Raw genomic sequence first — 22138 nt, 5'->3', positions numbered from 1 at the left:
TGGTGGAGAGTCTGTGGTGACGTCAGAGCCATCCCTGTGCGTAAAAACTGTGCTAGGTATCCAAATGTTGCTTTGTTTCTGTTGTGCCTGTATTTTGTTATATTGTATAGCATTATCTTCACCAAGCTTAATGATTAAACAATCTTTCAGTTTAGGACACAATATTATTAGTATTTATGGAAACAGATTTTGTTTGATCACTTACTATATAGCAGTGCCTATATCCTATCTGGGGAAATAGTGTGACGTAATAACGTAATATAGATTATAACATAAAGTCTGTATAACAGGATACGTCCATTTCTTGGAACATATGCTTTGGGAATTGTGAGCCATCAGAGAAATTCAAATATTAAATCATTAGGATATTTAAACACTGCTTTAAATGCTGCACTATCTTATGTAATATAAATATAATGAATCAAATGTACACCTATGTACATGCGTACTCACTTATTTTATGGTTTTATAACGTGAAATATAGGCTATTGTTATTGGATCCTATTCAGCTGTGGAGAAATCTGTGTGGCTACAGAGTAGTCAGTGCTTGGTAAAGTGATTCGTGTTTATGTGGGAGGAGGGATATACACTACCTACCTACCAGTAGTGCAATGGCCAAACGTTTAGCACCATTCCGTTAAGTGTGTTTACATGTGAGTGAAGTGCGTTAGGTGAGAAAGGCTTAGTGAGAAAGTCAACAATGAACCTACTGACACACGTGACTTCTTTTTCCAGAATGTGGAATTCAAGAATTGCTAAAGAAAACTTGTCGTGAGAACCGAGGCGAAGTGTCACATTAGGCACCAAGACCTTGTGCCTAACCATTTCATGGCATGAGGTGGGAATGTGGACTCTTAGTGAACTTAAGGGACCAACTGTGCAGCAAATCATTTATAAGTGACCCGGTCAGAAGGTCAGAGGTTTACAGTGGAATAACAGAATTCAGGCTACACAGAGTGCTGTGGATAGACCATGCGTCATGCGCCACCATGCGTCAATCCATCCAATCTTCAGTATTGTGCTGAATGCTGCAGTGAACGCCAGTCTGATAGGGAATGGTGTGGCATGTGTATTCCCGACTCGTGACAGAAACGTGTGATTGGTAGTGTTAATTGTGGCATGTTAACACGTCTGTGCAGGTCCTGGCTTCTTACAGATATTCCAGGAGAAATCAGATCATCTCCAGATTATGTAGAATATGGGTCACTTCAGTCACTATAATATAGGCTATTAAATATCCTGTAGATTTGCTCAAATATTGTCAAGTTAGACAAGGATTTATCTTAAAACCTATTTGCAAAGTATGCATTTATGTTGCATGCATTTATGGGAGCTGTGACATTCCTAAAGATTTTTGGTTTGTATGCGCGCGCTGCATAAGTTGCCTTTTGGTAACCTTGGCACATTATTCTGAGTCTATTGTGGAGATTATAGAGTCTATTATATCCTACATTTAATTATGTACGTGACTGAAAATGCCTAAACATGTGATGTGAGAAATCCGCACGTGGCCACGGGAGAGCTGGGGTCCACATCAGAGTGGCTGGGGTGGAGGGAGGTGGAGGGATACGCCAGAGGTGTAATGGCCAAACTTTTAGCACCATTCTGTCAAGTGTGCATGAATCGACTAGTTTAAGTGAGAATGAATTGGTGAGAAAAGTCAACCGTTAGCAAGTAGACACACCCGAATCAGTAGTAGCTGAGCTCAGGTTAACCCGTAAACAAGTGGTTTTAAAATGCAAACCACACTCTCTGCAATAAAGATTTAATCTGGAGGATTTATAACAATTAGTGTGTAGTTGTATCTGATCTGAGTTCAATTTAACCCCTGAACAAGTGGTTTTAAAATGCTATCTACACTCTCTGAAATAGAGGTCAAATAAGTTTACTGAGCATAATAACCTACAAAAATAATACAGATTGCACATTAAAATACATGGATAGCACAGAAAAGTGAAAGCTTTTATTTCCATTGTGGTCCAGCAAATCTGGTGGATCCATTAAAGGTTCTATGCAGAACTTTAGGAATCAAGGCAGACTTTTTTTTTAACAGAAATTTAGCTGAATGAAGCATTTGGTGGGAACATATGATGGGAACATGTCTCCTTGGCTCCTGCTTCAGGTTATTTTGGGCCTTCTCTGTAGACTGGTAATGTAGTATTGGACAGTCACAGTGTTACTGTCTGGAGAACACAATGGAGTTCATTCTTATCAGTTGCAGTGGATAAACTAGTACTAAATAAGCTATCAAAAAAAGTGGAATGGATGTTAAAGTTTGTCTTAATTCTTTAATTAAATTGAATTTTTATAGATCAAATATTTCTTTGTCATGTATCTTGATCGTTTTATTATAAACATCACTGTACTTAATTATTATAAATATTACTGTATGAATATTAATGAAGGGGTGTGGTTTTTATGAGGGCTGTGGATCACTATTGGTTGGGTAAGCTCATGGGCGGGGACTGCGTGTAGCGTCAGAGTATAACATGAGCCTAAACTCCAAACGTTACCAATATCTTATGCTGAGATAAAGTAGGTGGCCTGTGTGTCTTCAAATATGAGGACGATGTCTAGTGATATCACGGACCAGAAAGATTTGATGAAAAGGGTAAGAAATCTTAAAACAGGCCTTGCAAATGATGGATACCTGTTTTAAGGGCTGTCTGCCTCTAATTCATGACATACTTCACTCAATAATTGAAAATTGTCTTATTTTTTATATTATTATTCAGTATTATATCAATATTATTCACTTTTTTAATATCAGTTGAATGTTGTCATTAATGCATATTAATAATTTTCTGTAAAATGGACAACTTTCAAATGCAAAAAATAGGCCATGTCTTATCTTTGAATGACATTGTGAAGAACTGTCAACAATTTGTTTAGCCATTTTTCTAGTATGCTGATGATTTTATACAATCTATTATTCTCTAGGTTCCAAAACCTCTCATGGAGAAGCGGAGGAGAGACCGTATTAACCACAGTTTGGAAACACTGAGGCTTCTGTTAGTGGAGAACACATGTAATGAGGTAAGTTCTGAACGTCATGCCAAGTGCCTAAAAGTGAACCTTTTTTTCCAGTCATGTTAAATGTCTTTGGCCAAACATTTTACTTGATATAAAACAGTATTTATCTGTTCTTCTTTTTAAAGAAACTGAAGAATCCCAAAGTGGAAAAAGCTGAAATCCTGGAGAGCGTTGTTAATTTCCTGAAGGCTGAGCAGCGATCCAGACCGTATGCATGTCCCATCAAAAGAGGAAAAAGAAAATATGAGGAAAACGATGAGCTGGGATCTCCTTGTAAACGTCAACTGAGCTACCATGATGGTATGAGAACATGTCTGCTAAGGGTCAGCAATTTTATTGCAAGCAAGAGCCAAGAGTTAGAGGGGAACATGCAGGTGACCATGCAACAGGAACTTAAAGACCATTCCATTCAAGGTCATCTAGCGCCCACTCTGCACCTCAGACAGGATGGTGGGTCTATACCAGGGCAGCAGGCACTTACTTATGTGGAGTCGACCAGCTCCTGCGTGGCACTGGGTCAGTCCTTAATTTCTCAAAGAACTGCCATTTACGACCCTACAAAGAAGCCAGCTTCCAGCTCTAAACAGCCTTTGATGTCAAGTGATTCTGTGTGGAGGCCTTGGCCACAGTAAAGACAACCCATCATCAAATATCATCCAAAAACTGATCAAAATCTTTGACGGATTGAATTTATCATCAGCTCATAATTTTTATGAGTCAGTTGTCCTTGACTCATTTACATGCAAAAGCCTGTGAATTGTGTAAATGTGCAGCATGTGTAAATATGTGGATTTTGTACAACAGATACTGAAATCTTTATTTTGATATGGACAATGAATAAACTGTGTGCGTCACAGATATGTTTTGTACTTGATAGTATATATTTTTGTATAAAAGAGGTGTTTCTAATTTTTTTTGAGGATGTAAGCAATTTTGGAAAGAGTCTTTTCCACACCTTTTGTACTTCTGTCTATGAAATGACTATGAATCTTTCTAATGGCTCAGGAAGCATTTACTTAATCGAGCTAAAATGATTTTATCAGATTTGAGATTGTGTTAGGGACACTTATATACATGCATGCGTGCATAGTCTGGTTGATTTTTTTTTCTTTTACAATTTTTATATGTGCTATGTTTTTCTTGACAGCACAGGCTTTGACTTCTTCTAGTCAACTGTAGCCAAAGCAAACAATGTGTATATAAATGTATATACTGAAAGAATAAACCTGCCTGAGGATATATTCTTGAACAAGTTGCTTTGTTGAGTTTGTTCTGCCTTTTACTATTCTACATAGCTATCCATTTATTTCCTGGTCCATATTTCAGAACACTACTCCTCAGAATTCCTCTGAACATTTAGTCTTCTAAGCTGCAAACAGGCCAAACATTTCCAGACTTTCAATTCACTAATGTTCCACTTCAGTCCATTGTTATCTCAGTAGCATGTGCAGAATGCTGCAGTTGCCTGGCTAAACTAAAACATTCAGATGCAAATAACTGATTAGGCTTTCTGCTCTCATCTTAATTGTTGTCTTTTGCACCCTCTTCCCACACAATTTACAGTAAAGTGAACACTTAAAGTATTTGACGGTCTTCAATAAAATCTACAATTGTCACACATATACTACATTTTCATCCAAACAATGAAAGGTTTTGGCTTTAAAAAATTGCCTCTTTTTATTGAAGCCCAACCAATCAATGTTTCTACAGAGCAGAGCAGTTAAGGGTGTCCCAGAAGTCTCTATAGATGGGGGAAATTAATACTTTTTATTTTAATTTAATTGAATGTCTTCTAATATTATTCTTTTTTTTCAGATAACCTTTAACAATGCCTTTGGCAAAAGAAGAACTATTGAAATCATTCTCATGGCCGGATTGGGAAGCTGTCGCAAGGTTGTGATGGACTTTAATAGAAAGCATGGCAAGCACATCACACACAACACTGTTGCCAAATTTATTAACAAATTCAAAAAGACTGGAAGTGTTGTGGACCAACCGAGCAGTGGACATCCATGAACATCCACTAATGAAGGCACAACCAAGGTGGAATAGAATAGAATAGAATAGAATAGAATAGAATAGAATAGAATAGATGTATGATTGTATAAATAATATAATACATAACATTGGAATAATTCTACATGTTATGAATGCATTGTTTCAAAAAGCCTTAGATCAGACTTTGATCATCAATTCTGTTTTCCCTTTAATTATTCTTTTCCTCATCTGGCAGCATGTTTTTCACCACCAGCCAAAGAACCTGATCTTAGACACACTTTCATACTCTGATATATGCTTTGCAAATACAGACTCTAATATCTATTTAAATACATAATTATGTTACAATTTGCTAAAGCATAAGAAGCATATTGTGTTCAGAGAATAAAATAAATTTAAAAAAAAACACTTTCATTGAATATTTTCTGCCACTGAACTTCACCTGTTAAGTTTATTGAAAGCAGACTGAATCCAAGAGAAACAGGCCTATATCTAGTTCTCACAAGTCTTACTCAGGCTTCTTTTGGGATAAAATGTATTGTTCTAATGGCAAACAGACAGAAATGTACATTTGGCAGATTATGTAATGGTGCCAACGCCTTGTCGAAGTTCAGTAAATTAACTCGGATGTAACAAAACCTATTTTTTAAATCCAAGGCGTCTATCTCGTTTCTTATTTCCTTTGGATCAAAGAAAATGGCTTAACCCAGCTAAAGAGAAGCATGGACAAGCCCGGCTTTTCTGCGCTCCTCTGCCTCGCTTTGTTACCTATGGATAAGCTCTAAAAACCAGTCTCAATGGGAATCACATCAGAGGATCAACTGAAGGTTTAGCTGGCCATTACTGGGGGATCATTCTTCCAAATGCAATTACTACTTTTGGGTGTAAATGAGATTAGATTTGCAGAGAACTTCTTTTCAGCAGCGGATGTTTCTTCTTCTGCTGCCAATCCGGACATGGAACAATAGATTATATTTACTGACCGCTGCGACCACAACACTGTGTAGACCAGCTCAGGTTTAATAGAATTTATTGTAGAAATAATGCTGGTTTGTAAGATGGTGTCAAATATAAGCATCTTTCCAATTAAAAAAAAAAACTTGAGGTTAGAGAGTTGCACCAAAATGCATCTAATAGATAATAAGTAGTATTAGAGTACTTATTACAGCCTTAGAGCAGGCTGTAGAGAATTAACCTCACATTAGTAAAACTTTATGGTTTTTATAAATGTAATATAAAAACAGACACAAATAAATGTCCAGTATATTTACCATTTATTCCAAATATATTCAAAACATTAAAATTAAACGTTTCAGACCAGCCTACATTTATAAAAGATTCATTAATTAGAGCGCGCGTTCACGTGCAGGTGTAAATCCATCACTCAGTGAGCGCGCTTGTACCACGTGATGCCGCGACTAGTTCTCACGTGCGTTCAGAAAAGACGGAAACAGCCCGCTTTGCCTTGTCTCAGCTTGCACCAAAATACTAACTTTACAGCAGATCGGCTATATGGCAAGACGTGTTGGGTTAGAATTTTTTGCTACAAATATAAGCCTGAATGTAGGCTAAAACTTTGCAGTTTATATACTGTGACATTCACCATTAATGTAGATGTTGATGATGATGATGATGATGATGATGATGATGTATTTTGTGTCTATTGTAATGTTATGCGGGAGAACATGAGTAAGTATTCAGCTGCATATTGTACACTGTAGTTGTGTACATGACAATAAAACTGAACTTGATAGGTAGCCTATGTATAGACTACAACAGACAAGCACATATGTTTCTCCTCTCTCTCTCTCTCTCTCTCTGCTCTGTTAGTTCTGTCCTCCATATGCCCCAGAAATAGTGATGTGGGTATAAAACTGAGATTTAAACCTGTAAATTTCATAATTTATAGTTTTGTCCTGTAGAATTTGATGTCCTAAACAGAGTTTCATTCTGTATTTACTGTATTTGGGCCTACATTATAGATAAAGGGTTAATAATAGGGTTAATAATAAAGCCTTATTATTGGAATTCAAGTAAATGACAAAAAGATTGTATCATTTATAGCCTATAAAATCTTTCTATGATCCATAACGTGTTTGAAACAGTGGGAAATTAGCACTGAAGGAAGGTGAGGGAAGCACAGTAAAGCAATAATCCATTACAAGCCACCTCCATAACAAGCTGCTGAGAAGCGTGGCAGGAAAAAGAAGAGTGTAATCCACAAACCCAGAATTCCCCAAGGGTTATTCAAACTTTTACTGAAACTGTTAGATTAGACCAAAAACTTTCTATCCACGCATATCACAGGCAGTTCAGTGAAAGGGGGGTAATCGCACCCGACAATTCCTGTAAAATACACTGTGGTGGTGAATTATTGATGTTTTGGGGCAGTTTTGAGGCTAGTGGTCCAGGAGGCTGCACTAAAGCCTTAAATGTGGCTTATAGCAGCCTTTGCAGAAATGGTCAATTTAAAAAAAAGAAAAAAAAAAAAAAGGTTCATTTTATGATTTTATATACACACACAGACACACACATATTATTATACAGTACTGTGCAAATGTCTTAGGCACCCTATTTTTTAGTACAGACTTTGTTATAGATTTTTATTTTATGACTTCTACATTATTGATTCAGTACAAAAACAAGATTTCCAAACATTAGTTTTCCAGCACAAAATTAAATGTTACAGAAAAATGTTTGTATGTCAGTAAAGAAAGCAGCATATTACGTAAGAGACACTTTTCAGACAGAAAAACATAATGAAGGCTGCTGGATTTTGCTGCAGAAATAAGAAGTAAGTGCGACAGTCAAAGTCTCCAGAAGAACTGTGGCTGCTTCTGCAAGATGCTCAGTAACACTTACAGCTCATTTCCTTATAAAACTGCACACATTGTACCTGAGACTACGATGTTTTTTCTTAAAGCAAAGGGTTGTCACACCAAATATTGACTTTGTTTCATTTATTACTGTTTACTGCTCTTTATAGTATTTTTTAAATGTAGAAACATTTAATTTCATTATTTTTGAAGGCATCTTTGTTCAGCATTTCTTTGCATGAGCCTAAGACTTTTGCACAGTACTGTATATGTGTGTGTGTGTGTAAAGTAGTAAAATATCAGGTATCTCCAAATATAGGGATCTCCTATTTACATTATGTGTATTTCTCAAACCTAATAGTCCACATAAGTGTGTTTTTTTTGTTTGTTTGTTTGTTTGTTTTTTGCCACAATGAATGCAAAATTGTTGGTTATGTCTGTGTATTAATATCTGCTTTTCTCCTCATAATAGAGCAAAGCAAAATGATTTCCTAAGGATTTCAAAAATCATAATAATTCAGCCAGTGGCCTGCGGACTCTGCAAGCAGTGACACAGCTACTAGCTAAAGGAGCAGCAGAGAGTGAAGGATGGGTTGGACACCCAGCCTCTCATGAATGGTTAATCCTTTCAGAGGCTTTCCGCTACAGCTGAGGGCGCAGAGTGTGCGGTGGGTGCGATTACTTAAAAGCCAGCGCATCCCTTCCTTTGAAATAGCGCGGCTCTTTTAAATGTCTGTTATTCACGTTCTTTAAGCCCCTGCGGGTGGGAAATGAAGGGGGAGCAGCTTGGCCTCGGCGGGATATTAATTGGAGGTAAGTATCCACAATGAGAGCGTATGCGCCTCGCCGCCTCTGTATTCTGTGTCCAGTGGGCTGTTGCCGTGTGGGCGGGGCCGAAACTCCACTGACGCAGCGTCATACCTGAGCGGACTGAATGACGTCGTCGGGTGAACAGCTGGCCTCGCGCGCCTCTCGCCTGCCCACATAATTAAAGAAAACTCACTCGCTTCACTAGTGTGGATCTAATGCGCGCCAGGACCACTGTCTGTAAACTAACAAATCACACATCAGAGCAGATCAGAAGGGTTCGAGCGGACTACCGCTTCCTGCACTTCCTAAAGTGTGAGCAGCTATCATTAATAAATAAAATACCTCAACACATTTCTGAAATCCTCAAGGTGCTGATTATTTATTTACATGATGGAAAAAAATGTTTACACACACACACGCACACACATTAGGTTCACATTAGGGCAAATTTGATTTAAAATATGTGTACTTATTCATGATTTTCATGAAGTTATGCTGCCTTCATGAGCTATGGTAATTACGAGTATGCCGTGTTCACATGCTTCGTTGTCTGAAAGAACACGAAACACGGACGACGCCACGTTCATTCATACATTTCTTTCTTCTTTTTTTATATTACTTTTATTTTGATACCTTAACACACATTACTCAGCTAGCTAGCTTGCTGACGATGACGATAACGGAATTTTGGACAAATACAAGCTATTTTCACGGTGTAAAAATGTACAACATGCACAGAATTGTTGCTGATATAGTACATAAATGAATAGGACCAAAACTACAATAGCTAACAGTTAGCTGCATTTAGAAAAAGGAAGAAAACCTGTCATTCAGTACACAAACTCCACTCTCCTCCACCATGTTGAAAGTTTAGGACTTTCTCCCATCTCGGAAACTCAGCTATCAGAATTATCTCCGAGTTTCCCAGTCGTAATTACGACCTGAGGGGTCGTTCATATGCAACTTCCTAGTGGGAAACTCGTATTTACGACAATTCCGATAGCACGTGAAGGCAGCATTAAAACCAAAGTAGAAAACCACCACTAAAGGTAAGCAACATTTTTTTATTTATTTCTTGCAGTAGCAGCATAACACAGAATTTAAAAAATTAATAATAAACACCAAAATCAATCTCTAAAATCATTACTAAAATTAAATGAACACTTATTAAAAATATCTGCATACTACGTTTTTTTTTAACCTGTGTGTTCTCTCTCTCTCTCTCCCTGCATCACTGTCTGTCTGCTTGGTGCCATTCTACTGTGCAATAGGCTAAATGTATTATAGTCTGGGCAGTTAAATGTATATTAGATTATTGTTAGTGTGTTTTACTTAATTAGAAATACCTTTTGAGGTTATTTGGGTAATTTGGGACATCTTAAAAATGATTAAATTATAAACATATGTACATGATGTTGACTCACTTTATACATATTTTGTTATGGTAGTTCATGCTATGCAAACATGCATGTATCCAAATATGTATGTTAATCCTGACAATTTTATAACCTTATTTAAAAAGGTTTGTTGCCTGTTTGTTGCTTACACTAACCCTCATATGATGTCACATCAGTTAAGTTACTTTCACTGATCAGGCCAGAAACAAATGCTGCTAAATGAAACTGCCCCAATATACCTAACTTGATGCTTTGATTTTACTCAGCCCTTATTTTATAAATTTTTTAATTTCTTTAGTTGAATGATGAATGAACATGAATAGTCAGCCTACAATGGCAGGTGGAGTGAAACAGCAAATGGGACCAGGGATGTCTAAATAATGGGGTTTATTTATAATCCATTCACAGATCAAGCTTTGCTAGCAGGAAGGCCCTGAGCACGTTGGAACTCTTGCTGCAGGCTGGCGAGGACTTCACGATGCTGATCAGACTTTCGCTCCATCTCTTTCAATAATGTCTCATATCGTTTGCTACACAGAAAGGACACAGACACAGATTTGAGCTTTCCATCGGTGAATCTGTACTACTGTTGTTAATTCTGCAATGAAAATTTATTTTCATGCCAAACAATTTACAATATTATTTGGATAACTGTCATGGTATTGCTTATTTAGACATGATATTATAGCTGCAGCAATTAAATACGTCATACACAACTTCTAACCATCTTACATTTCTCCGTTGATGTACTCGAGCCTCTTGGCCACTGTTGCCTTTGCTTCATCTAGATCTTGTTTCACCAGGACAGGTCCAATTAACTTGTAAACTGTATTCTGGCTGTCCAACAAGTCTAGCTCCTGAGGAACACATTAAATACAACAGATGTTTATAATTGAAACCTTTAAAGCACTACGCATCCTGATAATATGTAATTACACACAATCACACATGGAACACAAAATGCCACTTTACTGAAATTCAGGAAACGATCATAAAATACTATTTCTTACCTCTTTAACAATGTTATTCTCGGTAAGCTGAGCCTCAAGTTTCTGTCGGGCTGACATGCTTTTACTGACATCTGTAATGTGAGACATCATTATACAAGACTCAAGAACTGTGTCATATGCATAAGCTTCCTTATACAGTGAAATTCTTAGTTTGCACATTCTCGCAGATGTCTCAGTATATAATAAAAGATAAATAATAACAAATAAAATAACTAAAATGTTTTTAAAAAAAAAAAAAAAAAAAAAAAAGGAGAGGAAAGTTGTCATGGACATATTTTACAGTATCCCACAGATAATATATATATATATATATATATATATATATATATATATATATATATATATATATACACAATTATATAATGTATATATAAGGTATTTGTGCAATAATGAGCAAAACACAGCATATAATAGGGAACATACAAAATTATGTTTCTGACAAACACAAATAGCTATTACAAATTCAATACTATCATCAATTCTTGTTAAGGAATCAGGACTAAACAGTGGTATGTCATGACTTAAATTCACAACCATCTCTGTGAAGACAGATTATAGTGTGTAAATGGTATGGACGTGAAACAACAATGCTTACAAGTGAAGGCAGATGCTGACCATATCAGTGATTTACTGCACCTCTAATAACTGCGCATTATAATAAAGGAAATCCTAAACAATTAGTGTTCCCAGATTCACACTGACAAAACATCTGAAAAGCGAAAAGCAACGGCGTGCTTAACTGCAATATCCTAAATTAGCTCGTCTGCAGCAGTCACAACGGGCTTGATGATCACTGTTTTCGCTCAGATACCTTTTTGGATCTGTTGGTATTTTTCCAACTCGGACTGTAGCTTCTTTTGTATTGCGTCTGCCATTCCGATGATTATTATAAACTAATTCAACATTCGTTTTTACTAGGTAGAGTAACAAAATCTGCTGATTTAGCTAGCTAACTGTTCCGTAGCCATGCAGATTAAAGGGAGACGCAGCGCAAATGACGCAATTATTCTGCGACTGACTGAGAGCGTCTGAATAGTAATATCGCCGCCTAACGTCCATCTACAGTAACAACCATACGAGTGCTTTATTCCATGTCTTCTAAACGAAGTCTTATTATATTTCAAAATATATTTATAAAATATATGCAAATATTTGAATTTAGTCCATTTGAACAATTTTATCAATATGTTGCAATACAAATAATGCATTTATTTACAGAGAAGCTGCCTTGGCAATTCAATTCAATTTTATTTGTATAGCGCTTTTAACAATGAACATTGTCACAAAGCAGCTTTACAGAAGTATATAAATTCAGGATATAAAATTTAAATTTATAAATGTATCCCTAATGAGCAAGCCAGAGGTGACAGTGGCAAGAAAAAACTCCCTGAGACGACATGAGGAAGAAACCTTGAGAGGAACCATTCTGTAAGTGAGTTGTGTAACCATGAAAGTTCATTATAGTTTTTCACTATAGGCTTTATATAGCTTCATTATAGGCAATTGCTCCATTAACACAGACTAAATTGAGACAAAGCAGTGAATTAGACGGTAACTCGAAAAGTTTTTTTTAAAGGGATAAGTTAAAATGTAAATAAAATATCATATATGTACATATATAGAGAGATTTAGATATGCAAAGATAAATAAAGATGAAGATATACAATAGAAAGTACACTACAATACACAAGTACACAAGCCAATTTCAAAGATATTCTAAAAACATATTTTGAAATATAATGCTTTCCTTTGGCCATGGCTGCTCTCTATATACACTATATGGCCAAAAGTTTGTGGACACCTGACCATCACATCCATATGTGCTTTTTTGAACATCCCATGACAGATTATAATAACCTCCACTCTTCTGGGAAGGTTTTCCACTAGATTTTGGAGTGTGTCTGTGTGGATTTGTGCTCATTCAGCCACAAGAGCATTAGTGAGGTCAGGCACTGATGTCAAGTGAGGAGGCCTGGGGTGCAGTCAGTGTTCCAGTTCATCTCACATGTGTTCAGTTGGGTTGAGGTCAGGGCTCTGTGCAGGCCACTAGAGCTCTTTCACTCCAACCTTGACCAACCATGTCTTCATGGAACTTGTGCACAGGAGAATTGTCATGCTGGAACAGGTTTGGGTCTCTTAGTTCCAGTGAAGGGAAATTGTAATCCTACAACATCTAAAGACATCCTATACAATTGTCCGCTTCCAACTTTGTGGCAAAAGTTTGGGGAAGAAACACATGTGAGTGTGATGATCAGGTGTCTGCATACGTTTGGTCATATGGGGAACATTCAGTACCTAGATTATCATGGCTTCTATGTCCTGCTCAGTGCAGTATACAGTCTGTCCACTAGGGCACATGTAGATCTTCCTCCTGTACATTAGGGGCAGTCTCTCAAGGCTTATCGTGGTTTTGCAGCTGCAACATGGCAGCCTACATGCTCCTATGTTAACGTGAAGGTCTTGCCGTGTTTGTGTGAACACAGTCTTCATTCTGTTAGGTGAGTACATATTATTTAATGTGCAGCTTGTCTCATTGTATCTCATCTTTACTCTTTCATGTGAGAATTGCTTGATGATAAATAAATGACTAAACAGCTGTCATGTGCTGCTTCTGGTCATGTGCTGCTTCAAAGGATACAAATGCATACACACACACACACACACACACACACACACACACACACACACACACACACACACGTGTGTATATATATATATATATATATATATATATATATATGTGTGTATATGCATTTGTATCCTTTGATATTGTACTGGTAAACTAAGCATGTTCTGTAACATCTGTCTAGATGTAACATCTGTGTAGTGTAGGTTACTCTGCATATTTAGACATGCTGTAAGAGCAGTAACTTTATTAACTAAGCTTTTAGCAGTAAAACAACATTTTGCTGTTATTTGTCATGTTTTTCCTAAATCTCAGTGCATGAACCCTTTGGATAGTTTGCATAAATCTGGTACTGAACCCCTTACACAGTCACTCAGTAATATCTAGCTGTTATTAAAATGATTAAATCATATCATTAGATGTTGCTTGCTCGGTAGTATAACTTTATTGCTCAACATAAGGCAGTTTTTGATTTCAAAGAGTAATATTGTCTTGTTCAAGCCCTATTATTGTGTTAGTTAACTTTAATAGAGCTATTTTGAAAAGAAAATTTAAAGAAACAATGTTTTGATAATAAGACACTGTTTAAAATTAAAGAATTTTTTTAGGTACTGGTTGCTAGACCTTAGAATTTTTTTTTTTTTTTTTTAAAAGTTTGTGGACACCTGACCATAACACTCATATGTGCTTTTTTTGAACATCCCATTCCACATTTAGTCCCCTTTTGCTGTTATAATAACATCCACTTTTCTGGGAAGGCTTTCCACTAGATTTTGGAGCATGGCTGTGGGGATTTGCTCATTCAGCCACAAGAGCATTAGTGAGATCAGACACTGATGTCGTCATCCCAAACATGTTCAGTGGGGTTGAGGTCAGGGCTCTGTGCAGGCCACTCAAGTTCTTCCAGACCATCCTTGGCAAACCATGTCTTCATGGACCTCTGTGTTTGCACAGGGGCATTGTCATGCTGGAATGTGTTTGGGCCCCTTAATTCCAGTGAAAGGAAATCTTCATACTGCAGCATCCAAAGACATCCTATACAACTGTGTGATCCAACTTTGTGGCAACAGTTTGGAGAAGGCCTACGTATGGGTGTCCACATACTTTTGGCCATAGGGTGTATATTAATATTAAGTATTGCCTCAAATTGCAATTCAGTTTGTTTTTGTGTATTTTCATTTCCCAAATATGAATTTTAGAGTAAAATATTGTTATTTGTGACTAACTCATACTCACATAGTGTCCCTGGCCCTGGCCCCGAGGATGCATAGGCTGGATTTGGCCAGCATATGTTTAAACTGGACAAATTAGAGAGTATAGCTGGGGGCACAGCTAGCTAAAGTTTGAACTGATCTACTTGAACAAGGAACAGTTACTTCTTGTCACAGTGTCACAGTCCTTTGCTCTTTTTTTTCCAAATGAGCTGGGGTATAGATGGTGTTCCAGTTCAACCTAAAGGTGTTCAGTGGGGTTGAGGTCTGGGGTCTGTGTAGGCTACTTGAATTCTTCCCACTCCAACCTTGGCAAACCATGTCTTCATGAACCTCGCTTTGTGCACAAGGGCATTGCCATGCTGGAACAGGTTTGGGTAGGTTAGGTCCAGTGAAGGGAAACTGTAATGCTACAGCATACAAAGACATTTTGTACAATTGTGTGCTTCCACCTTTGTGGGAAAAGTTTGGGGAAGGCCTACATATGGGTGTGATGGTCAGGTGTCCACATACTTTTGGCCATATAGTGTAACTTATAACAGCAATTTTCTTCAACAGCAGACTCAACGTAGATAGGACAAGGCTAAGCATAATCTAAGAAACTTCACTTGATCTTACAGTTGTGCAACATTGTAGGAAATCAAGGATGTAAAGTAAAAAATACTTAAATCATTTTCACAGAATAAGTTTATTTATGTTAAGTACATGTGCATTATAAATAACAGTTCCAATGACAGAATGATGTAGTGTTTAACAAGTCGGTAGCGTCTTTCCTCTTACGAACCAGCGCAGTGGTGCTGTTTATACGGCATCAGTATTTAGGCGTATTCACGTTAACTTGTAACTTAACGGCTAACTGCAGTTTAAAATTAGGTATCCTATTCAGATTTTAATCGTAATACAGGACAAGTTGGAGAAGAGTCGTATGAGGGTTCTATTTTAATCAAGCTCTGAGAAATGTTCAGAAGCCTGGAATCATGCATTCAAATAAAAGTTTATTATTACATGATCTGATTCTGTCTAATCTACCCAGAATGAGGCCACATCAAAAATGTTTCGGTCGGCTTTCAGAAGCAGTTCTGACAAAGTTGAGATGTTTCATGTTGTCTATTTTAATGTTTCATAGACTCGGTCCTGGTCGAGCTGGCTTGATTTTGGCATTGATCAAGCAATTCCAGAAAATTGTATTGGCCTGTTACTTAAAGGAAATTTACTGGTTTGCTTCATAGTTTAGATGTGATGATGCTGGAGTATTTTTGTTCTGTATGTAGCACTGATGTTTTCTAGATATAAATAAATGGGGATTGCATAGTATGGTTTAAAATGGACTATATTTATATTTGTGTTTCCAAGACCTATATGGTCTCATATAGGTCCTTAGCTCATATAAACATCACTTTGTATAAAAGTGTCTGCTAAATGAGTAAACGTGAATGTAAGTCTTATATTAATATACTGTCTCTGTACACCATTTATGTCCATGGATAAATGTCTGTGGCAGATATTGTGCTTACACAAGGCATGAGGCTGTTTTCTGTTTCAGGGCTCTTCCACAGTATGTTTAATGTCCTAGCTGTTTAACTCGCATATATGGAGAGTTTTTTTTTTTATTATATTATTAAAAAAAAAAAAAACAAGTGTTATTGTTTAAATGAAGACAAGACATATGGAAACTGAGATGCTGTCACTGAAAGTTTATTATTATTTACATAGAGTGCAACTGTGATCAAAATGTATCCAGGGAATTTTATGAAGATCTGAGTTGTTGGGCACAGCGTAATGATGATAAAGATTTAGAGCCAGTTATAGACAGAATGCTAAGATGTGTGTTTGTCTGTGTGTGTGTGTGTGTGACTGAAGCAGCATGAGGGACCTACTGCACTGCTCTTTATTATAAGGATGTATGTAGTGTATTGAGGTGGATTATATTAGGATACATGGACTGGAATCATCATTAGTTTTATTTTATGAAAGTTAAGTGCAGCAATGCTCAACATTGAATGTCCTGTGTGATCATATGGCCACCTTTTACTGTACCGTTTATAATAATAAAATTGGAGAACAATTCTTGTGTTGCTTTTGCAACATTAAGCGTTTCCATAATTCCAAAATCTCTAACCTGTGCGATGAAAGATCTATTGGAGTTTGTATAGATAAGTACTAGTCATGGGCTTTATTTAAAAAAATTCTTATTATCAAACCTTTTATGAAATTTACCTGTGTATACAGAATTCTTGTTTTGTAATCTGAGAGCGTAGTGATATTTTTATACCACGTGGGGGTGCAAGATACAATTTTATTATGAACTGTGGTGCAATCTGTAAAAGGACCCTGCTTCACATGTACACCTAGATAGGTCTGTTTTATTAGGAGTTTTATTATTGTAGTTTATTAGTTGCATTAGTAAACTGCTTCAAAATTAATTCATGTACAACTGCTCATTTTAAACTAAACATAGGCCTTGTTCAGTTTATTGCATTAGATGAGAATTAAGTTCAAAATGGTCACCACAAATATTGACCTCCCATGTGCCAAAAACACATTGCATTATGAATAAATGCATGAAATAGCATATTCTTAATAACAGCTCCATTAAATAGTTACTAACAAAACAGCAAACTGTAAAAATGAGGCAAAGCAAGTGGGATTTTAAAAAGGATATGCTAGTGTTACAAGAAAGCAGCACAGGTTATTATATTAAATAACACTGAAACAACTTAAACGCAGACCTGTCCAAGGTGCGTGTTTCTGACTCGCTGAAGTGTGTAGGATTTTGTAAAACATTATTATTGGGGCAAATGAGGAAAAATAGTGCTCCTGAGTCACTGTGAGTTTTCTTTGCAGTCCTAGTAATTTACAGTCAGTGCTGTCAAGTCGGATTTGGCAGGAGTTTTTGGACGCACAAATCATATGTTGTCTTAGATGTCATACTTCATTACACCACAACGTTTGAAAGACGTCTAGCTTCATATAGAGCTGATTGTAGCAAGCCAGCTGGCTAGCTTTAGCTTGTTAACTAAAAGAAAGGCCTGAGAACAAATCTCGTCAGACTGCAAAATACACAGATCAGATCTCAAATTACACAAACCAAAATATACTGAGAATACAGATATACAGAGAAGTATATTTTAATCACGTAAATGCAGCGTATTTAATCACTTTGTAATGATCATCACCATTAACGTTATTTGTAAAGTGTTAGATTTGACACTTAATTGTAGACCTTTTTAATTGGTTTGGGTCAAAACAATTTCAAAACAACCTATGGCAAGGTCAAAAAAATGTACGGCAACATTCACGAGGTAGAACTTTTTGGGCATAATGATATTTTTGGTGCAAAACAAGATAGATTTTTACCCAGCCCACAATGAAGCATGGTGGTGGCAGCATCATGCTATGGGGGTGCTTCTCTTCAGCTGGGACTGGGACACTATTCAGACAGAATGAATCATGAATAGCTCCAAATTCCAATCTATTTTGCCACAAAACCTGAAGGCTTCTGTTAGACAGCTGAAGATGAATGATTTCGTCTTACAGCATGATAATGACCCAAAGCACAAATCCAATTCAACAAATGAATGGCTTCAGAAGAAGAACAAAGTTTTGGAATCAGAGCTCAGATCTAAATCCTATCAAAAACCTGTGTTAATGTTAGCTAATATACCCTGCTTGGCTCCTGAGTGGTGCAACAGAAAAGTGTTCCCCCTATCATCTGGAGATCATGAGTTCGAATCCTAATGACATAGACAGTCATCCATGGCCGGGAGTCCAAGAGAGCGATATTGGCCATGAGGGGTGGCATACGCTGTTTCGCCTCTCAATCACAGTGACAGTTGCATGAGCAGTTTGAAAAGATTCAGTTAGCAGGCTTCACATCCCTCAGAGGAAGCCTCTCTGGTTGTTAATAGGAGAGACCTAACAAGGGAGTGGGAATTGGCCAAGAAAATTTGAAAAAAAATTATTGGAAAGAAACATACACTGATAAATTTGATTTCACTTTAATGAACTTAAAATATTCTCCATTTACACTGACAGAATGCAAGCGATCCTGCGTGAGCATCTCTGTATGAGACAAGAGGGAGATTGGGGAAGGGGCCACGGCTTCCCCATATTAGTTTGCTAATATTGCAGAGTTCAACACATTCTATATTCACATGGTGATTGGCTCATCTCTTGTTTTATTGGGACGAATGTTTGAGTGATAACTGTGATGTTTTTGCAGAGCTCCTACGTGAAGTGCATAACGGTTGGCAGGTCTGTTAATACAATATAATCAGCCATAAACATCACTGGATATCGTGGCAATGCAATATAGCGTAGGGACAATAATATTGTTATATCGCACAAGCCTGCTTTCCATACTGTCTAGCCAGCTAATGTTAACCAGCTATCTTGGTAACTTCAACCTCAAAGATGTTCAGTACTGCTAAGAATGAAGCCAGTCACAGTGGGCTGAATCTGAGCAGAACAAAGAGTTCTGATCCCACAAAACGAGTACAGATACACCACAGTGGTCCGCTATGCACAAGCAGAGCACTGATAGTCCTCACCACAGCACATACAGTGGAAAGAAACAAACTTGTTGGCTAAAATTAACACTCTAGAAAAAAGGCAGGCTTTTATTGAGTGCAAGAGAGTTTGAATTTTACTTAATATTCAGTAACTGGCAGTCACGTTGATGTGCACAATAAAGTTCCTTTGTGTCTCCGTCTCAAAGACTTGTTCCCAAATTGCATACTGAAGTACTGATTAGTATTTCAGTACGTCGGCAGGTCTCATTACTGTGTAGATGTTTGCAGCAATCCGTATGGGAGAAGGGCCACAGCACAACTTGTGTTATGAAATAACTCCTTGCCTGCAATATCATATCAAATCCGAGAGAGAGAGAGAGAGAGAGAGAGAGAGAGAGAGAGAGAGAGAGAGAGAGAGAGAGAGAGAAATTTACACTGAGCAGCTTTAATTATAGATTTCAGCAGTCTACAGACAAGGATGGGTGTAAATCAGCAAATTGTTAATAATAGTATCTCATGGATATCATTAGATATGTTACATTATTGATGCATTATAGATGTTCATTGCAAAGAGATGTTGCCTGGAAAGGAAACATCGTAGTTTTGTGCTATTGTAGCCTATTTACTAACAAGCTTAGACTGCGAGGTAATTGGTTAATTAGTGGTTCATGTGAGATGGCACACTAACACTGACAGAGTGCTCACATATGGTTTCTGTGCTGTATGGGTAGCTTTTTTGTTTGTTTGTTTGTTTTCCCAACCATTCAGGGCTGAGCTTCCCAAAAGCATTGCAAAGTTAAGATCATCTTGGACTGGGAGAGAGTACATTCATTGTGATGCTCGTTCTACCATTTAACAGTGATCTTTGTGCTGTGATGCTCTTGGGGAAACTCAGCCCTGATTTCTATGAACACTATACGTTAATGTTAAATATGTTTTCCTCAGTCACTGAGTATTTGAAAAGGGAAGAAGCATTTATGACACCAGCAGGTTTTATACATTGTACCTGCAGGTGAACCAGTGAGTCCTGGTTTGCTCAGAGATTCCAGAGAATTATTTTGGCTAAAAGGCTCTGTAATGGTGATTGTATGACTTGGTTGCTTTTTATCTACAGACCATTAAGTGTATAAAGATTCCTGTGATTTGGCCAGTTTCATTAATGGAGCATGCGCAGAGCACCAGGGAGCACCGAAATTCAAGGATTTTTCATTCCCATAGTGTTGTTGGTGTTTGGCTTTGGTGTGTTCAACCCAGCAGCAAACTATGGCATGCCCGGAAGACAGAAAACATTAGATAGCACCCATTATCATGTACTATCTATGATATTATCATAATACATGATATGTACAGAATAGGATGAAAATGTGTAAATTTCAGTTATACAAACCAGATTGTGACTTTCACCCACAGACATATAACCTTTAGGTTAGTATTCAAACACAACATGTGTGCTGCCATAGTAAAATAATCAACAACAAGGTTGTGTGATGCCCTGAATTTGATTATTTTTCAGTACAAGCACGTCCCAATGTATTTTACTTCTTCAATTTCCAACAGTAACATTTTTTTAAATAAATTAATGAATACCATGGAGTACATTTTATACATTTATCATTAAGTTTAATCCACTACACAAGTTCCTGTTATCACTTACTTGATAGCAGCTGTAAACAGATGTACCTTCCCCAGCCTCTCTTGAAGTTAATGAAATGGTTTGTTAATTGGTGAAATCAATATTACGTGACCTCCAATAGCAAGCAGTGGTTGCTGTGGTCTGGTGGCTCAGTGTCTGGAGGCTTTTTTAGTGCTAATATACTGTGTTTGGGTGTAATTGGGAATGGAAAATTGGTGCAGTGGGGTTTGGGAATGGAAAATTGATGCAGGCTGATTTTGTCTTTTTAAAAAGTTCTCCCAAGCTTCACCTGAGAGGAGGAGGTCTTCTTTGGGGCACCTCACTGACCCTCCCACAGTCCTGCCACTATCAATATGCAACTTCTGGAGCAGTGGACAGAATACTAATATGCTGCTGTGCACTTTGAATTGTGATGTTTCTGTGAACTCGCTGGCTTATAAAAGCTAGGCTGCAGTATGAAGCTTAGTTTCATTAGCCTTTTATAAGTGGGTGATGCATCTGGATATCACAGCTGCATTTGAGGTGCACATATCATAGCCAGCCATGAAATAAAGGCCACATGCAGACATAAGGGCTGGTCCACCTTTCCTGTGATAAATGTTAAAAAGTTAATTGAGTGAACATTCCTGGATGGTGTTGCTCCAGGTTAGTTTTAGAGGAACTACAGCTATGTTAAAAGGTTGGCTCGTTCCCTGAAGCTCAGCACTAAAAAAAAAAAATGCAAATCTGGCTGCCACAGCTGTTTATATGCCCATGCACTAGCTTCATGGACATGATTTATGATCCAGAACAGCAATTAAAATTTCACAACAAAGATTGTAGCATTTAGTTAAACATAGTCTTACATAGTAATGCTTTTCAGACAGATCTCAATTAGTGTTCTTGTTTAAATTGTTGGTTTGATTTATTCTAATGAATGTTTTACATTTCAAACCTGGTTTTAGGTTATGTTACCTTCAAAAGCATTTTAAAGCTGGGCAGAGTACATTTGGGGGGAAAAAACGCAGAACAGGTGAACATTAAGCGTAGATGTATATTTCTTTGATAAACTACTCATGGCTAAAAGCAACCATTCCGAATAAACAAATATTTT

At 37.2% G+C, this 22138-nt stretch overlaps 3 protein-coding genes across 3 annotated transcripts in view; 2 read left to right on the top strand and 1 right to left on the bottom strand.

The window, feature by feature from the left end:
* Window positions 1–2513: 2513 nt before the first annotated feature.
* On the top strand, window positions 2514–4285 carry her5 (hairy-related 5). Its single transcript, XM_026918072.3, has 3 exons — window positions 2514–2611; window positions 2941–3036; window positions 3159–4285. The coding sequence occupies exons 1-3, from the start codon at window positions 2561–2563 to the stop codon at window positions 3663–3665; spliced, it is 654 nt and encodes a 217-aa protein (XP_026773873.2). The 5' UTR covers window positions 2514–2560; the 3' UTR covers window positions 3666–4285.
* Window positions 4286–10426: 6141 nt separating this feature from the next.
* On the bottom strand, window positions 10427–12072 carry pfdn6 (prefoldin subunit 6). The gene is made up of 4 exons (XM_026918142.3): window positions 11876–12072; window positions 11065–11135; window positions 10787–10911; window positions 10427–10584 (listed from the first exon to the last, which is right to left on the bottom strand). The coding sequence occupies exons 1-4, from the start codon at window positions 11937–11939 to the stop codon at window positions 10464–10466; spliced, it is 381 nt and encodes a 126-aa protein (XP_026773943.1). The 5' UTR covers window positions 11940–12072; the 3' UTR covers window positions 10427–10463.
* A 1380-nt stretch (window positions 12073–13452) lies between these two features.
* Window positions 13453–22138, top strand: part of mrpl11 (mitochondrial ribosomal protein L11) — a 43164-nt gene continuing 34478 nt past the window's right edge. Inside the window, exon 1 of the mRNA XM_026917414.3 lies at window positions 13453–13562. The gene's annotated coding sequence lies outside the window, so the exon portion shown is untranslated. The remainder of the gene's footprint in view (window positions 13563–22138) is intronic.

Source organism: Pangasianodon hypophthalmus, chromosome 7 (assembly GCF_027358585.1).
Source record: "Pangasianodon hypophthalmus isolate fPanHyp1 chromosome 7, fPanHyp1.pri, whole genome shotgun sequence".
In the NCBI taxonomy this organism is placed as follows: domain Eukaryota; kingdom Metazoa; phylum Chordata; class Actinopteri; order Siluriformes; family Pangasiidae; genus Pangasianodon; species Pangasianodon hypophthalmus.
The sequence above is the reverse complement of the archived record's forward strand: the minus strand, read 5'-3'. Positions and strand labels throughout refer to the sequence as shown.

What these genes read in the sequence shown, in the direction of transcription:
- her5 (XM_026918072.3), top strand. Translation starts at nt 2,561, where the DNA reads ATGAGGACGATGTCTAGTGATATCACGGACCAGAAAGATTTGATGAAA. An exon ending in AGAAAGATTTGATGAAAAGG is followed by an intron (nt 2,612 to 2,940) that starts GTAAGAAATCTT and finishes ATTATTCTCTAG; the next exon opens with GTTCCAAAACCTCTCATGGA. An exon ending in TGGAGAACACATGTAATGAG is followed by an intron (nt 3,037 to 3,158) that starts GTAAGTTCTGAA and finishes TTCTTTTTAAAG; the next exon opens with AAACTGAAGAATCCCAAAGT.
- pfdn6 (XM_026918142.3), bottom strand. Translation starts at nt 11,939, where the DNA reads ATGGCAGACGCAATACAAAAGAAGCTACAGTCCGAGTTGGAAAAATAC. An exon ending in ATACCAACAGATCCAAAAAG is followed by an intron (nt 11,136 to 11,875) that starts GTATCTGAGCGA and finishes CTCACATTACAG; the next exon opens with ATGTCAGTAAAAGCATGTCA. An exon ending in GAGTACATCAACGGAGAAAT is followed by an intron (nt 10,585 to 10,786) that starts GTAAGATGGTTA and finishes CTTTCTGTGTAG; the next exon opens with CAAACGATATGAGACATTAT.